The sequence below is a fragment of the Photinus pyralis genome, unplaced genomic scaffold (genome assembly GCF_008802855.1).
Source record: "Photinus pyralis isolate 1611_PpyrPB1 unplaced genomic scaffold, Ppyr1.3 Ppyr1.4_LG10, whole genome shotgun sequence".
Classification (NCBI taxonomy): domain Eukaryota; kingdom Metazoa; phylum Arthropoda; class Insecta; order Coleoptera; family Lampyridae; genus Photinus; species Photinus pyralis.
The window spans coordinates 10693371-10709043 of record NW_022170250.1 but is presented as its reverse complement, the minus strand read 5'-3'; the positions used below and the strand labels follow the sequence as shown (position 1 = coordinate 10709043).

The 15673-nt window shown below is 38.5% G+C and overlaps 3 protein-coding genes across 3 annotated transcripts; 1 reads left to right on the top strand and 2 right to left on the bottom strand.

Annotated features, from left to right (window-relative positions):
- Positions 1-3197: 3197 nt before the first annotated feature.
- Positions 3198-3969, bottom strand: LOC116160903. The gene is made up of 4 exons (XM_031474045.1): positions 3809-3969; positions 3563-3767; positions 3361-3515; positions 3198-3311 (listed from the first exon to the last, which is right to left on the bottom strand). The coding sequence occupies exons 1-4, from the start codon at positions 3938-3940 to the stop codon at positions 3249-3251; spliced, it is 555 nt and encodes a 184-aa protein (XP_031329905.1). The 5' UTR covers positions 3941-3969; the 3' UTR covers positions 3198-3248.
- Positions 3970-8055: 4086 nt separating this feature from the next.
- On the top strand, positions 8056-8826 carry LOC116160906. Its single transcript, XM_031474047.1, has 4 exons — positions 8056-8213; positions 8255-8459; positions 8507-8661; positions 8711-8826. Exons 1-4 carry the CDS (start codon positions 8082-8084, stop codon positions 8771-8773), a joined length of 555 nt encoding a protein of 184 aa, XP_031329907.1. The 5' UTR covers positions 8056-8081; the 3' UTR covers positions 8774-8826.
- A 2752-nt stretch (positions 8827-11578) lies between these two features.
- On the bottom strand, positions 11579-12344 carry LOC116160907. The gene is made up of 4 exons (XM_031474048.1): positions 12194-12344; positions 11948-12152; positions 11745-11899; positions 11579-11693 (listed from the first exon to the last, which is right to left on the bottom strand). Exons 1-4 carry the CDS (start codon positions 12317-12319, stop codon positions 11631-11633), a joined length of 549 nt encoding a protein of 182 aa, XP_031329908.1. The 5' UTR covers positions 12320-12344; the 3' UTR covers positions 11579-11630.
- Positions 12345-15673: the final 3329 nt, after the last annotated feature.

Below are 15673 nucleotides of genomic sequence, written 5' to 3'. Positions count from 1 at the left end.
GAAATGAAAGGTACTTAATACTGAGAGGTTATCAGCACAATCCCGATATAGGGGTCACGATTCAAATTCCAATTTTTCGTTTGAGATAACAAACGAAGCTTACAATCGAGTGGTGGAAGGGAGGAAAAATATTTCTGGCACAGTTGTATCATGACGATGGCTATAAATGACGATATGAAATCTTAAAAAACGTCTCCAGGTCTCTGACTCCTCCACCATCCAGTGTACTTCAATGTTTCCGCTCCCTGAACATTTTGGGACTTGGTTCCCAAAAAATCCGAAACCCTCGAAGAATCTTCTAATGCAACTCTTGAGAAACTCCTGGTAGGGTCTCTAGAAGAAATTTATGAAAGAATCTTACAGGGAATCACTTTTCAGGAACATATTGGAGAGATGTTGTGTAGGACTCTAGTGAATCCCGTGATAAGTTTCTTGAAAAACTCCGAGGACTCTGTTGGAGAGTCTCTAGATTAATCTCTAAAGAAATCTCTAGAGCAGTAGTGTAAAGCGTCCCATCCAAGGAATTTTTTCAGGATTTTATGGGGGCTGTTTTTGAAATCCCACACATTTTTTAGGAGATCCCTAGTAGACTCCTCACTCAATACCTTCAGCACTTCTTAATGATAAAACTTTTTTACGAAATTTCAAGAATCCTAAGAATCTCTAGAATCTCAGGAAACCCAAGAATCTCAAGAACCTCAAGAATCTCAAGGATCTCAAGAATCTCGAGAATCATAGGAATCTCGAGAGTCTAAAGAATCTCATGAAACTCAGGTCTTAAGACTCTCAAGAGTCTAAAGAATTTCAAGAATTCGAGAATCTCAAGAATCTCGAGGATCTCAAGAATCTCGAGGATCTCGAGAATCTCGAGAATCTCAAGAATTTCAAGAATCTCAAGAATCTCAGGAAACCCAAGAATCTCAGGAATCTCAGGAATCTCAAGAATCTCAAGAATCTCAAGAATCTCAAGAATCTCAAAAATCTCAAAAATCTCAAGAATCTTAAGAATCTCAGGAAACCCAAAAATCTCAAGAATCTCAAGAATCTAAAGAATCTAAAGAATCTCAAAAATCTCAAGAATCTCAAGAATCTCAAGAATCTCAAGAATCTCAAGAATCTCAAGAATCTCAAGAATCTCAAGAATCTCAAGAATCTCAAAAATCTCAAAAATCTCAGGGAACCCAAGAATTTCAGGGAACCCAAGAATCTCAAGAATCTGAGGAATCTCGAGAATCTCAAGAATCTCAAGAATCTCAAGAATCTAAAGAATCTCAAAAATCTCAAGAATCTCAAGAATGTCAAGAATATCAAGAATATCAAGAATCTCGAGAATCCTAAGAATCTCTAGAATCTCAGGAAACCCAAGAATCTCAAGAACCTCAAGAATCTCAAGGATCTCAGAAATCTCGAGAATCTTAGGAATCTCGAGAGTCTAAAGAATCTCATGAAACTCAGGTCTTAAGACTCTCAAGAGTCTGAAGAATTTCAAGAACTCGATAATCTCAAGAATCTCGAGGATCTCGAGATTCTCAATAATCTCAAGAATCTCAGGGTTCCCAAGAATTTCAGGGAACCCAAGAATCTCAAGAATCTGAGGAATCTCAGGAATCTCAAGAATCTCAAGAATCTCAAGAACCTCAAGAATTTCGAGAATCTCAGGAATCTCAAGGATCTCAAGAATCTCGAGAATCTCAAGAATCTCAAGAATCTCAAGAATCTCAAGAATCTCAAAAATCTCAAAAATCTCAGGGAACCCAAGAATTTCAGGGAACCCAAGAATCTCAAGAATCTGAGGAATCTCGAGAATCTCAAGAATCTCAAGAATCTCAAGAACCTCAAGAATCTCTCGATAATCTCAGGAATCTCAAGGATCTCAAGAATCTCGAGAATCTCAAGAATCTCAAGAATCTCAAGAATCTCAAGAATCTCAAGAATCTCAAGAATCTCAAGAATCTCAAGAATCTCAAGAATCTCAAGAATCTCAAGAATCTCAAGAATCGCGCGAATTTCAAGAATCAAGATTTTCAAGAATCTCAAGAACCAAAACAATCAAGAATCACAAGAATCTCAAGATGTTCAAGAACCCCAAGAACCTCAAGATTTTCAAGAATCTACAGAAATCTCAAGACAATAATTTCAAGAATCTCGAGAATCTCAAGATTTTCAACAACCCGAAGAACCTCAAGAATCTCAAGAATCTTAAGAATCTCTAAAATCTCAAGAACCCCAAAAACTTCAAGAATTTCAAAAATCTCAAGAAATCTCAAGTCTCAAGAATCTCGAGAGTTTCAAGAACCTCAAGATCTTAAATAGGCTTGAGCCTGTAACAAAGGTGGAAGGACCTTAACAATTCACAAAAAAATTCAGAAAGCTGAATCGTAAATGTTCTCTCAAGGCTCTAAAATGTCTTCAAGAACCTAGCAGAGCCTTGAATAGTCTTTTTCGGAGAAACGAGAGATAGACAGTGTGGTCATACGGTGGTGTTATTCTCTATTGGTAGTTGGGAGATCCGCCACCGGATTGGTGGAAGCTAAAGTGGTGAATTGATCTTGCTGAACCCAATTGTGGCAACATTATTGTAATAGTGAAATCTACTAATTCGGTTAAACCAATCAGCTCAATGACAAATCGGAAAAAACGTGGCCACACTGCCTTTATAGAGTCACTGTAGTTTTCGTGCTCTTTCCTTGATCTGTTTTTCCGTGTGCACAGAGCCCGTACAACACAGCCGCCTAGAGACGTGCCTCTGAACACACCCGCTCAGAACGTGGTCTTGCCCCCACGGAAATTATGGTTGATGGTTCCTTTACAACAATTACAGGCGAAGTCTAAAGTAAGAAGCTTTGTGAATCCTCGAGCACCAGTGCACCAATGCAATTAATTCGAACGTACTCCACCAATAAATGGGATTCGGATTGCGATATAGATAAAAACAAAGCCATGTAATGCAAGTAACACATATGGCACATCCTAAAAAGAAACGTTTTAACGAAGAGGTGTAAGTTTAGCTAAAAAGGATTACAGCCCAGCCCATTCGCGTAAAGACGCTTACATAAATAATTTAAACAATTGTAGCATTATGACTGTAAATTTTCCACTTCAGGAATAAACATGTTTTGCAAAGATCGTCATTTCAACGACAAAAGTAAAAGTTTCACAATACAGGGGAAAGGAATTTTCATGTTGAAAGAAAAATGCAACCCTTAAGCATTTATTTTTGACATAAACTGAAAAAGAAAGACAAAGCTTCACATCTCCACCTTCTCCATGTTCTCAATCTGAAAGCCACGCCCAGGCAAATGCTCATACATCTAAAAGACAATTGTTTGATGTTCAAATTACACAATGGCCAATCGTTACCTGATCCAGATATCTTTGGTTATCCCCAGTAGAGTGCCTGACCAGAACGCGTGCGACTCGGTGATGATTGTAGCTTTGCTCACATGTTACTATCAAGGCGACGTTATCGTAATCGGTGGCAACAACCGCAAATTTCAATTCGTTGACTTGTTCGGCTGAAAATTCACCGTGACTGTGAGATCGACCCGACTACGTGACTTACGAATGTAGGCGTTAATCTCTCGTTCCTCTTGCACGATCGTGTACTCGTGAGTGAACGGTTTGCTCTTTCCAAGTAAGTGGACGAGACGGTACTCTCCCGGTTTTCCGGTAATGGTAACCGTCTGCCCTTCGATGGGCTTAGCCGACCCCCTGTTTCCCAAGGGCGTGGTAGTGCTAACAGCCGCCACGTGCCACCCGCCCTCCATCTGGAAAGAGTGTCAGATCGGTCGGTGTGAATTATTCTCACCTTCGTCATGTCCAAACCGGCGAGGGACTCGTCGTGGGGACATTTTGACGGTTCTGGACGTGGCGGTTCCACATATGGAGGGCTCGTTGCGTAAGTGACGGCAAGAGACATCAACAATACGTGGGCGATCATTTTTGGTAACTAAGCGATTTGTGTGAAATGAAAGGTACTTAATACTGAGAGGTTATCAGCACAATCCCGATATAGGGGTCACGATTCAAATTCCAATTTTTCGTTTGAGATAACAAACGAAGCTTACAATCGAGTGGTGGAAGGGAGAAAAAATATTTCTGGCACAGTTGTATCATGACGATGGCTATAAATGACGATATGAAATCTTAAAAAACATCTCCAGGTCTCTGGCTCCTCCACCATCCAGTGTACTTCAATGTTTCCGCTCCCTGAACATTTTGGGACTTGGTTCCCAAAAAATCCGAAACCCTCGAAGAATCTTCTAATGAAACTCTTGAGAAACTCCTGGTAGGGTCTCTAGAAGAAATTTATGAAAGAATCTTACAGGGAATCACTTTTCAGGAACATATTGGGAGATGTTGTGTAGGACTCTAGTGAATCCCGTGATAAGTTTCTTGAAAAACTCCGAGGACTCTGTTGGAGAGTCTCTAGATTAATCTCTAAAGAAATCTCTTGAGCAGTAGTGTAAAGCGTCCCATCCAAGGATTTTTTTCAGGATTTTATGGGGGCTGTTTTTGAAATCCCACACATTTTTTAGGAGATCCCTAGTAGACTCCATCACTCAATACCTTCAGCACTTCTTAATGATAAAACTTTTTTACGAAATCTCAAGAATCCTAAGAATCTCAAGAACCTCAAGAATCTCAAGGATCTCAAGAATCTCGAGAATCTTAGGAATCTCGAGAGTCTAAAGAATCTCATGAAACTCAGGTCTTAAGACTCTCAAGAGTCTAAAGAATTTCAAGAATTCGAGAATCTCAAGAATCTCGAGGATCTCAAGAATCTCGAGGATCTCGAGAATCTCAAGAATCTCAGGAAACCCAAGAATCTCAGGAATCTCAGGAATCTCAAGCATCTCAAGAATATCAAGAATCTCAAGAATCCCAAGAATATCAAGAATCTCAGGAAACGCAAGAATCTCTAGAACCTTAAGAATCTCGAGAATCTCAGGAATCTCGAGTATCTCAAGAACTTCAAGAACCTCAAAATCTCAAAAATCTTAGAAATCCCAGGAAACTCGAGAATCTCAAGAATCTCAACAATCTCAAGAATCTCAAAAATCTCAAAAATCTCAAGAATCTTAAGAATGTCAGGACACCCAAGAATCTCAAAAATTTCAAAAATCTCAAGAATCTCAAGAATTTTAAGAATCTCAGGAAACCCAAAAATCTCAAGAATCTCAGGAATCTCAAGAATCTCAAGAATCTCAATAATCTCAAGAATCTCAAGAATCTCAAGAATTTCAAGAATCTCAAAAAACTCAAGAATCTTAAGAATCTCAGGAAACCCAAGAATCTCAAGAATTTCAAGAATCTCAAGAATCTCAGGAAACCCAAGAATCTCAAGAATCTGAAAAATCTCGAGAATCTCAAGAATCTCAGGAAACTCAAGAATCTCAAAAATCTCTTTTCAGGAACATATTGGGAGATGTTGTGTAGGACTCTAGTGAATCCCGTGATAAGTTTCTTGAAAAACTCCGAGGACTCTGTTGGAGAGTCTCTAGATTAATCTCTAAAGAAATCTCTTGAGCAGTAGTGTTAAGCGTCCCATCCAAGGATTTTTTTCAGGATTTTATGGGGACTGTTTTTGAAATCCCACACATTTTTTAGGAGATCCCTAGTAGACTCCTCACTCAATACCTTCAGCACTTCTTAATGATAAAACTTTTTTACGAAATTTCTTTACGGAGCCTTTTGTGGGACTCTCCATAAGGAACAGTGCGACGGATACTGTTACGCACCCTCTAAACTACACTTAATGGTCTTATTCGAAAAATTGTTGCCAAGAGATATCGAAAAAATCCTCTGGGCGGTTTTAAAGACCTTTTTAATAGATCTTTGAGGAGGGCGAAGAGCGATTCTTCAAAAAAATGTTCAAAGGCCGCTTCAAGTTGACCTGTGAAGATATTGATATACGACGCCCCTTTAAATACATTGGTTTTTTGTGTTCCAAAGTGATATGAATTAATTTTGACTCAACTTCTCTTCTTTTCCTCAAATATTTGACCAAATCTCCCTCGTCAGTTTACTTTCGCCCTTGCTCTCGCCCGCTCGCTTACGGCCACGCCCTCGCTCTCGGCTCGCCCCCTATACGTCTTTCCTTCAGCCTCTTGTACTCTGATTCCATCCCTCGCTTTCACTCTGGAGGCCTCTTCTTCGTCATTACTCTCTCGTTCGCGTTCTTTTATGCTGCTCTCTCGCACTCTTCTCCCCCGCGCCCACTCGCCCTCGTCCTTTCGCTACCACGCCCTCCCTCGTTTGCCCTCGCTTCCACCCGCTCCCTATTGCCCTTGCATTCACCCCTTTTCAAAATATCTTTGGACGACTCCCCATAGCCCTTTAAGGATTGTATAGGACCTCACCAAAATCTTCCTTTTCCGTTGCCACCTTCGGTAATATCTTAATTTCGGGGAGATTGCGGGAAGATTCAGATCAGATCAGTGCTTTCTCAACGGGGCTGAAAACTCTCTAGGAAGATTATGGGAAATGATGAGCCAAGCAGATTTCGACTCGGGAGGAACAGATTCTTAAAAACTGTACGGGAAAACCACTTGAAGGATTTTTAAGGATCATTCGAAGAGTCTCCTAAAGGATCTGCCAAATTCGTCTTCGATTTGTCGATGAACGTCAGTAAAAATGAGATACAGAGAGAACGGATTTTCATTTCGAAAGAAATGTTCCAACTAGAGCGTCTAGTAACTGAAAAAAACTCACAAGTGACTTGGAAGGGTTTTAAAAAAATAGAAAAGAGGAAAAGGAAACCCAAAGAATCCTTTGGAACTTGTTACTAAACATTTGTGAACATCTCTTGAGGATCTCTTAAGGGGAAGGAGATCTCGGGTTCCTAGTAGGATTCTTTGACAAAGCTACTATATATGTCAAACATTTCTTTAAAAAACGTAACGGAAAACTTTCAACTGGTTTTCTGGAGCAGTGGTAGCGAAAGGACAAGGGTGAGGGGGCGTTGGGGAAAAGAGTGCGAGAGCGCAGCGTAAAAGAATGCGAACAAGAGGACGAAGACGAGACCGCACGCGAGCGGGCGAGAGACGAGGACGTAAGTGAACTGATGATGGAGGTGTGTCCCAATGTTTGAGGAAAAGAAGAGAAGTTGGGTCAACGTTAGTTCATATTGGAAAACAAAAACCAAAGCCTTTAAAAGGGCGTCGCATATCAATAACTATCATATACCTTCATAGGTCAACTTGAAGAGGCCTTTGAAAATTTTTTTGAAGAATTGCTCTACGTGCCTTCTCAAAGATCTATTGAAAAGATTTTTAAAACCGCTCAGAGAATTTTTTCGGTGTCTCTTGACAAACATTTTCTGAATGAGATCATGAAGTGTAGTTTAGAGGGTGTGGCACAGTATCCGTCGAACTGTCCCTTTGGAGAGTTCCACAGAAGGCTCCGTAAAGGAAGTTTGTAAAGAAGTGTTGTCATTAAGAAGTGTTGACGGTCTTGAGACGGTCTTGAGAGAATCTACTAGGAATCTCCTAAAAAATTTGTGGAGTTTCAAAAACAACACCCATTAATCCTGAAAACATTCTTGAGTGGGACTCTTTACACTATTGCTCAAGATATTTCTTTAGGGATTACTCTAGAGACTCTCCAACAGAGTCCTCGGGGTTTAACAAGCCATTTATCACAGGATACTTTAATTCACTAAAGTCCTACGAAACATCTTCCAGTATGTTCCTGAAAAGTGATTCATCCTTGTAAAATTCTTTCAAAAAATTTCTCAAGAGCTACATTAGAAGATTTTAGGATTTCTTGGGAACCAAGTTCCAAAAGGGTTCAGGGAGCGGAAACGTTGAAGTACAATGGAAGGAGGAGGAGCCAGAGACCAGGAGGAGTTTTTTTAAGATTTCATATCGTCATTCATTGCCATGGTCATGATACAACTGTGATTTATAGCACCATGTGTCAGAAATATTTTTTCTCCCTTCCTCCACTCGATTGTAAGCTTCGTTTGTTATCTCAAACGAAAAATTGGAATTTGAAGCATGGCCCCCATATCGGGTTTGGCTGATAACCTCTTAGTATCACGCACTTTCTATTTCACACAAATCGCTTAGTTACCAAAAATGATCGCCCACGTATTGTTGATTTCTCTTGCCGTGACTTACGCGACGAGCCCTCCACATGTAGACCCTCCACGTCCGGAACCGTCAAAATGTCCCCACGACGAGTCCCTCGCCGGTTTGGACATGACAAAGGTGAGAATAATTAACGCCGACCGATCTAACACTCTTTCCAGATGGAGGGCAAATGGCACGTGGCGGCTGTTACCACTACCATTCCCTTGGAAATCAGGGGGCAGGCTAAGCCTATCGAAGGGCAGACGGTTACCATTACCGGAAAACCGGGAGAGTACCGTCTCGTCCACTCACTTGGGAAGAGCAAACCGTTCACGCACGAGTACACGATCGTGCAAGAGGAACGAGAGATTAACGCCTACATTGGTAAGTCACGTAGTCGGGTCGATCTCACAGTCACGGTGAATTTTCAGCCGAACAAGTCAACGAATTGAAATTTGCGGTTGTTGCCACCGATTACGATAACGTCGCCTTGATAGTAACATGCGAGCAAAGCTACACGCATCACCGAGTCGCACGCGTTCTGGTCAGGCACTCTGCTGGAGATCACCAAAGACATCTGGATCAGGTAACGAGTTGCCATTGTGTAATTTGAAGACCAAACAGTTGTTTTTTAGATGTATGAACATTTGCCTGCGCGTGGCATTAAGATTGAAGACATGGAGAAGGTGGAGATGTGAAGCATTGTCCTTCTTTTTCAGTGTATGTCAAAAATAAATGTTTAAGGGTTGAACTTTTTCTCAACATGAAAATTCGTTTTACCTGTACCTCATTTTTAATAAAGACCATTGACAAAGTGAAGACGATTTCAGCAGAAGAATCTTCGAACGATTCTTGACAAGATTCTTCATAAGCTCTTTCAAATATGCTTTTTTGGTGTTCCAACAATACACCCTAGAGAGTCCTTGATTCCCAGATTCCTGTTATGATCCTTCAAAAGCTACGGTTCTATAAAAGATCCTTCAAATGAGAAATGGAACAGAAATATGAAGATCTGCGTCGGAAATTGCTGCTGTCGACCATAGCAACATGCAATCTGAAAAATTAGCTGAGGAACTTCTAGGGGGGCTTCATAGACATACCCTGAAGAATCTTCTTTTGGAATTTTCAGAGATGTTTTTGGTTATCCCATAAAGGATCTTTAACAGCATCACAGGTAATCTCTCTCAAAACTTCCTTGAAGGTTTTTTTGGGTGTGTTGATTCCCCGAAAAAAAGGTGTCTTGAAAATCTTATGGAAGATATAAAAAGAAACGGTCTAAGAGCATCTTTTGAGAAACCTCCGTAAGGAGTTACTCAAAGTATTTCTTGAAGATTAGTAATTAAATGCTGACAGTAGTAAATTACTTATGATCTTACAAGACACTATTAACGTTTCATGTCATTTTGGGATATTCTTTTAGAGATTCTAGACGGAATTCTTCGGAAGAATCGAGATGCTCCAGCAGATTCTTTTCACAGCTTAAAAAAGTATCCAAAATTGACAGATTGAGGAATCATTTAAAAAGAGTACCAGATGAATTTCTTAAAAAATCCTTCAAGCGACTCCGTAAAGGATTTTTGTAAGAATCTCTAAAGGATTTAGTGAATTCCTCATAGACCTTTAAACAGTTGTCTTTTTTTTTTAAATCGCATAATCTCGGGAAGAGCGAACCGCTTCATAGCGAACGTGAACGAAAATATGTCTGGAAATAAAAAAAGGTAACAACGCCTGCATTTTAGACATAAAACGTTGGTTAAATCGGATTGTAAGGGGTTTTGGGCAGTCGAGGTTAGACTTTCAAGGAACTAGCACATATTATTTGTGTGTAAAAGAAATTTATTCTTCCATAATGCGATCATTTCGCAGTTCATATCGCATAGCGACATACCATCGTAGGTGCGCTAATACTCTCGTGTAGAAGTTTGTCAATTTCGAGCGGAAAAGTTAGAATGAAGTGGGTGCTTCTATCTACAGTTCTTTAAAAGGGACTGAAAACTCCCGAGGAAGATTATGGGAAATGATGAGTCAAGCAGATTTCGACTCGGGAGAAACAGATTCTTAAAAACTGTACGGAAAAACCACTTGAAGGGTTTTTAAGGATCATTCGAAGAGTCTCCTAAAGGATCTGCCAAATTCGTCTTAGATTTGTCGATGAACTTCAGTAAAAATGAGATACAGGGAAAACGGATTTCAATTTCGAAAGAAAAGTTCCAACTAGAGTGTCTGGTAACTGGAAAAACTCGCAAGTAACTTGGAAGTGTTCTACAAAAATAGAAAAGATGGAAAAGAAACCCAAAAAATCTTTTGGAAATTGTTATTACAAATTTGTAATTTCTTGAGGATCTCTTACGGGAAAGGTGATCTAGTAGGACTCTTTGGCAAAGCTACTAAACATATCAAACATTTCTTTAAAAAACGTAACGAGGAACTTTCAACTTGTTTTCTAAGGAAACTTTTGAAGAATTCCATAAAAATCATCATCTTTACGGAACGGCTAAAAGGGTTTCTTGAAGCTGATTAACGAAACAATAAATCGTGCGGTAGATTACTTATCAGATTACCCAATAGATCTCTTGGGAGATACTTTTTTTAACGTTTTAGATCTTTTTTGAAATTCCTTGAAACGTTAATGAGTAAGAGACGCGTTTTGAGTGATCTTGCAGTAAACTTCTACGAGAGATGCAACAGGTCTACAGGCAATTGTGAGACGTCTCAATCAAAATTCGGAGAATCTTAAAAAATCTTCCTTTGTGGGCTCTGTAAGACGTTCTTCTCAACTAGTAATTTTTAGGGGGTATGTTTTCACATAAAAGATCCCTAACACATCTGCAAGGGGTTCTTCAGAGACTCAGGTTTTGGTAAAGAAAATTTTAAATTAGTTCTTCCAGGGGATTTCAAGTTCTTTAAGGGACTCTCAAAGTCATCCTTCCGAAGGTCTAAGATATCGTGCAAGAGTCTCTCCAACAAACAGAATATTCGTTGTTTAAGAAGTTACGAAAGTAGTGTTATTAAAGGCTTCTCAGCTGTGAACTTGATTGAGAAACATTTTTAAAAGGTTTACCTTGAAAAATATTACAACTCCCCAGTAAAGGTGCTTGTTTAATTTTCTCTGCAGGCCCTTTACAGTTTCTGTAGGCAATCTTTTAACAAAACCGTGCTTTTGAAAAATCCATTAAGGAATCTTTCCAGAAAATGAAAGTGCAAAAAAACCCTGTAAGGAGCTATGTCAAGAAGTTCAAGAGATCCTAGTTACTCAAGAGAATTTTTGGGAGGTTTTTTCAGAGACATTTTAGAGACCAAAGGATCGTTTAAGAAATTATCCAAAAATCACACGTTGTTATCGCTTTTATTTGCGAACATACTTTCGTTCACATGCGCTATGAAGCGGCGTATGTATAAATTTTCCTATTTTGAACAAAATTTAGATTTAAGCCCCTCAAGAAGTTGCTCTGGTCCAATTGGTCGTTACTAAAAATAAGGTACAGGGAAAACGAATTTTCATGTTGAGTGAAAGGCATTTATTTTTCACATAAATTGAAAAGGAAAGGCAAAGCTTCACATCTCCACCTTCTCCATGTTCTCAATCTGAAAGCCACGCCCAGGCAAATGCTCATACATCTAAAAAAAACAACTGCTTGGTGTTCAAATTACAGAATGGCCACTCATTACCTGATCCAGATACCTTTGGTTATCTCTGGCAGAGTGCCTGACCAGAACGCGTGCGACTCGGTTATCTGTAAAGTGTTGCTCGCATGTTACTATCAAGGCGACGTTATCGTAATCGGTGGCAACAACGGCAAATTTCAATTCGTTGACTCGTTCGGCTGAAAAAAGTCGGTGAGAAGTCAATCCAACCCGTGTACGTGACTTACGAGTGTAGGCGTTAATCTCTCGTTCCTCTTGCACGATCGTGTACTCGTGCGTGAACGGTTGCCTCTTCCCAACTGAGTGGATGAGACGGTTTTCTCCCGGCCTTCCGGTAATGGTAACCGTCTGCCCTTGGATAGGCTTAACCAACCCCCTGTCTCCTAAGGGAATGGTAGTGCTAGCCGCCGCAACGTGCCATCTGCCCTTCATCTGGAAAGGGCGTTAGATAGGTCGGTGTGCATTATTCTCACCTTTGTCATGTCCAAGCCGGGGAAGGACTCGTCGTGGGGACATTTTGACGGTTCTGGACGAGGGGGCTGTGGAGGGCTCGTCGCGTAAGTCACGGCAAGAGAAATCAACAATACGTGGGCGATCATTTTTGGTAACTAAGCGATTTGTATGGAGTGGAACGTGATTTTTGATACCGAGAGGTTATCAACACAATTCCGATAGAGTGGTCACGCTTCACATTTCAATTTTTAGTTTGAGATAAAAGACGCAGTACTTAATTGAGCCAGGAGAGTGAGGAAAGATATTTTTGGGCTAATGACAGCGTGCGAGTTTATGAATCACAGTTGTATCATAACAATGACAATATCAAATCTTTTAAAAATCCCTTCTTCCTCTGGCCCTTTCACCATCCATTGTATTCGAACGTTTCCACTCCATTACTTTTGGATTTGATCCACAAGAAATCCCATAAAAAATTATATTAACAAGTAGTTTAAAGGACATCTGTAAAGGTTCTTGATTGACCTGTTAAATAATCGAGTAAAGCATTGCATCAAAGATTTTTTAGGACTCCTGAGGCTCATTTGGGGGTATATTTTGAAAAACCTATGCCATAATGTAGGGAATTCCCTGAAGGGTCTTAAAATCTGTTTGATATCTTCTTGAAATCTTCTTGAAATGTTCTCGAAATCTTCTCGAAATTGTCTCGAAATCTTCCCGAAATCTTCTTGAAATCTTATCGAAATCTTCTTGAAAACTTTTCGAACTCTTTTGAAGTTTTTAGGAGCTGTTTGTGACCTTTAAAAGCTCAAAAAAGCCTCTACATTCGCTTCAAGATCTTTAAAGACTACAAAAGGGACAAAGGCTCTTGCAGATTCTAATGTTGGTCACCTACTGGCCCTCAAAAATACGTTTGAAGCATTACGGGCTGCTAAAGGGTTGTGGAGACCATTAGAAACCCTTGTAGGAACTAGTCACATGAAGTTGTTTTAAAAACGTTTAAAGGCTCCTAAAAGTTCTTGGGGGTTGATAAAGACTTTTAAGTGACTTAAAGGCTCCAATTTTTAATCAACGATTTCCAGTTTACAGTTCCCAGTCTACACTTCCCAGTCTGCAGTTTTAAAGAAAATTAAAAAGAAATGGGTTTCTTGAAGTATCTTCCAAAGACATTTTGAAAAATTGTCTGGAAATTATCGTGGTGAAAGTTCACTTGAGAATTTTTTTGGAAGTTCTTTAAAGTATCTCTTAAAAATGTGCTATAGAGCTTTTTAAGGAGTTTCTTAGACAGTGTAGGGGAAAACCACTCGAAGAATTTGAAGTGGACACTTGAACATTCTCTAAAGCAGTCTCTCAGGAATCTCTCGAATTCAGAAACTTCCCAAGAAATCTTTTGATCCCCTTCGCTTGAAATTACAGACTTGGGGGAGCGGAAGGGGGCAAAGAAAAAACAATAATTTCAATTGCGTACAACCGCAAATGATACGAGTTCACAAACATGTCAGAATGAGGTCATCCGATTGATAAATTGATGATATCTCGTTTGTTTGGAGCAGTTTGGAATACAAAACCAACGTGCTCGTTCGGCGTGTCACTGTCATTACATTAAATTGACGTTACCGGTTGGAATTCGTTACTAAGTCTGTGCGGCGTTAAATCAATAAACTGCGTCGTCCTGTTTTGGGTCGAGAATCGAGATTAGTGGGCGAATGGGCTCCGGACAGATTTATTGCATACAGTAAGTCGTTGCTTATTACAATGCATATTTTGTATTTCAATGTACAAATTGCCACCGGCATTCGGGAAGCAATTAATGTCAAACAAAAATTTTAGAAATAAAGCAAAAAGGATGATAAGTATGACATGTAACACTCCTTTCTTCTTCCATTCCACTCAGATCCTTTTTTGAAGTCTATTATGAATCGGTTCTGGTTTGTAGACAACTAGAAAAACCTTTGTCTTGTAGATCAATTCCAAAAATCTCAGCCCAACGATTTTTTGGGTGATCTTTGGAATATTCTCTTGGAAATCAATGATTCTTCATAGAAGCTTTTAAAGGAACCTTTCATTAAACGAATTCTTTAAGATATCTTTCAAGGAACTGCTCTTCTTCAAACCTTCTTCAAATCTTCTTCAAATATTCTTCAAATATTTTTCAAATCTCAAAATCTGTTTCAAATCTTCCTGAAATCTTTTTGAAATCTTCTTGAAATTTTCTTGAAATCTTGAATTCTCCTTGAAATCCTGAAATCTTCTCGAAATCTTCTTCCAATCTTCTTGAAGTCTTAAAATTTTAAAATTTTAAATCTGAAGTTTCTTTAAGAGCAAGCACAGAATTGGTTTATTTCATTTGAATTTGTGTTCTTGTATTTTCCTTTTAAATTTGTTTGTAGTTGCGTATTGTTTATTTGGGTTTGTATATTTAATTGTAAAACGTGAATTAAGTTTAGTTTAAGTTTAGGCACATCTGGTCTTGAAATCTTGAAATCTTCTTGAAATCTTCTTGAAATATTCTTTCAAATCTTCTTCAAATCTTTTATAAATCTTCTTCAAATCTTCTTCAAATTTTCTTCAAGTCTTCTTCAAATCCTCTTCAAAACTTCTACAAATCTTCTTCCAATCTTCTTTTAAATTTTCTTCAAATCTTCTTCCAATCATATTTTAAATCTTTTTCCAATCATACTTTGACTCTTTTCAAATCTTCTTCCAATCATATTTTAGATCTTGTTCAAATCTTCTTCAAATTTTCTTCAAGTCTTCTTCAAATCCTCTTCAAAACTTCTACAAATCTTCTTCCAATCTTCTTTTAAATCTTCTTCAAATCTTCTTCAAATCTTCTTCAAATCTTCTTGCAACCATATTTCAAATCTTCATCCAATCATATATATTTTAAATCTTCTTCCAATCATATTTTAAATCTTCTTGAAATCTTCTTGGCATCTTGAAATCCTATTGGAATTACTTTCTTGAAATCTTCCTGAAATCTTCTTTCAATCTTCTTCGAATCTGCTTCAAATCTTATTCAAATCATCTTGAAATCCTCTTAAAATCGTTCTAAAATTTTCCTAAAATCTTGAAATCTTATTCAAATGTTTTTGAAATTATCTTGACATCTTGAAATCCTATTGGAATTACCTTCTTGAAATTTTCCTGAAATCTTCTTGAAACCTTCTTTCAATCTTCTTCAAATCTGCTTCAAACCTTATTCAAATCTTCTTCAAATCCTTTTCAAATCTTTCAAATCTCCTTCAAATCTTTTTCAAATCTACTCCAAATCTTCTTCAAATCTACTCAAACCTTCTTCAAACCATCTTCAAATCTTCTTCAAATCTTCTTCAAATCCTCTTCAAATCTTCTTCAAATCATCTTGAAATCTTAAAATCGTTCTAAAATTTTCCTAAAATCATGAAATGTGTTTGAAATGTTCTTAAAATCTTCTTGGCATCTTGAAATCCTATTGGAATTACTTTCTTAAAATTTTCTTGAAATCGTCTTTCAATCTT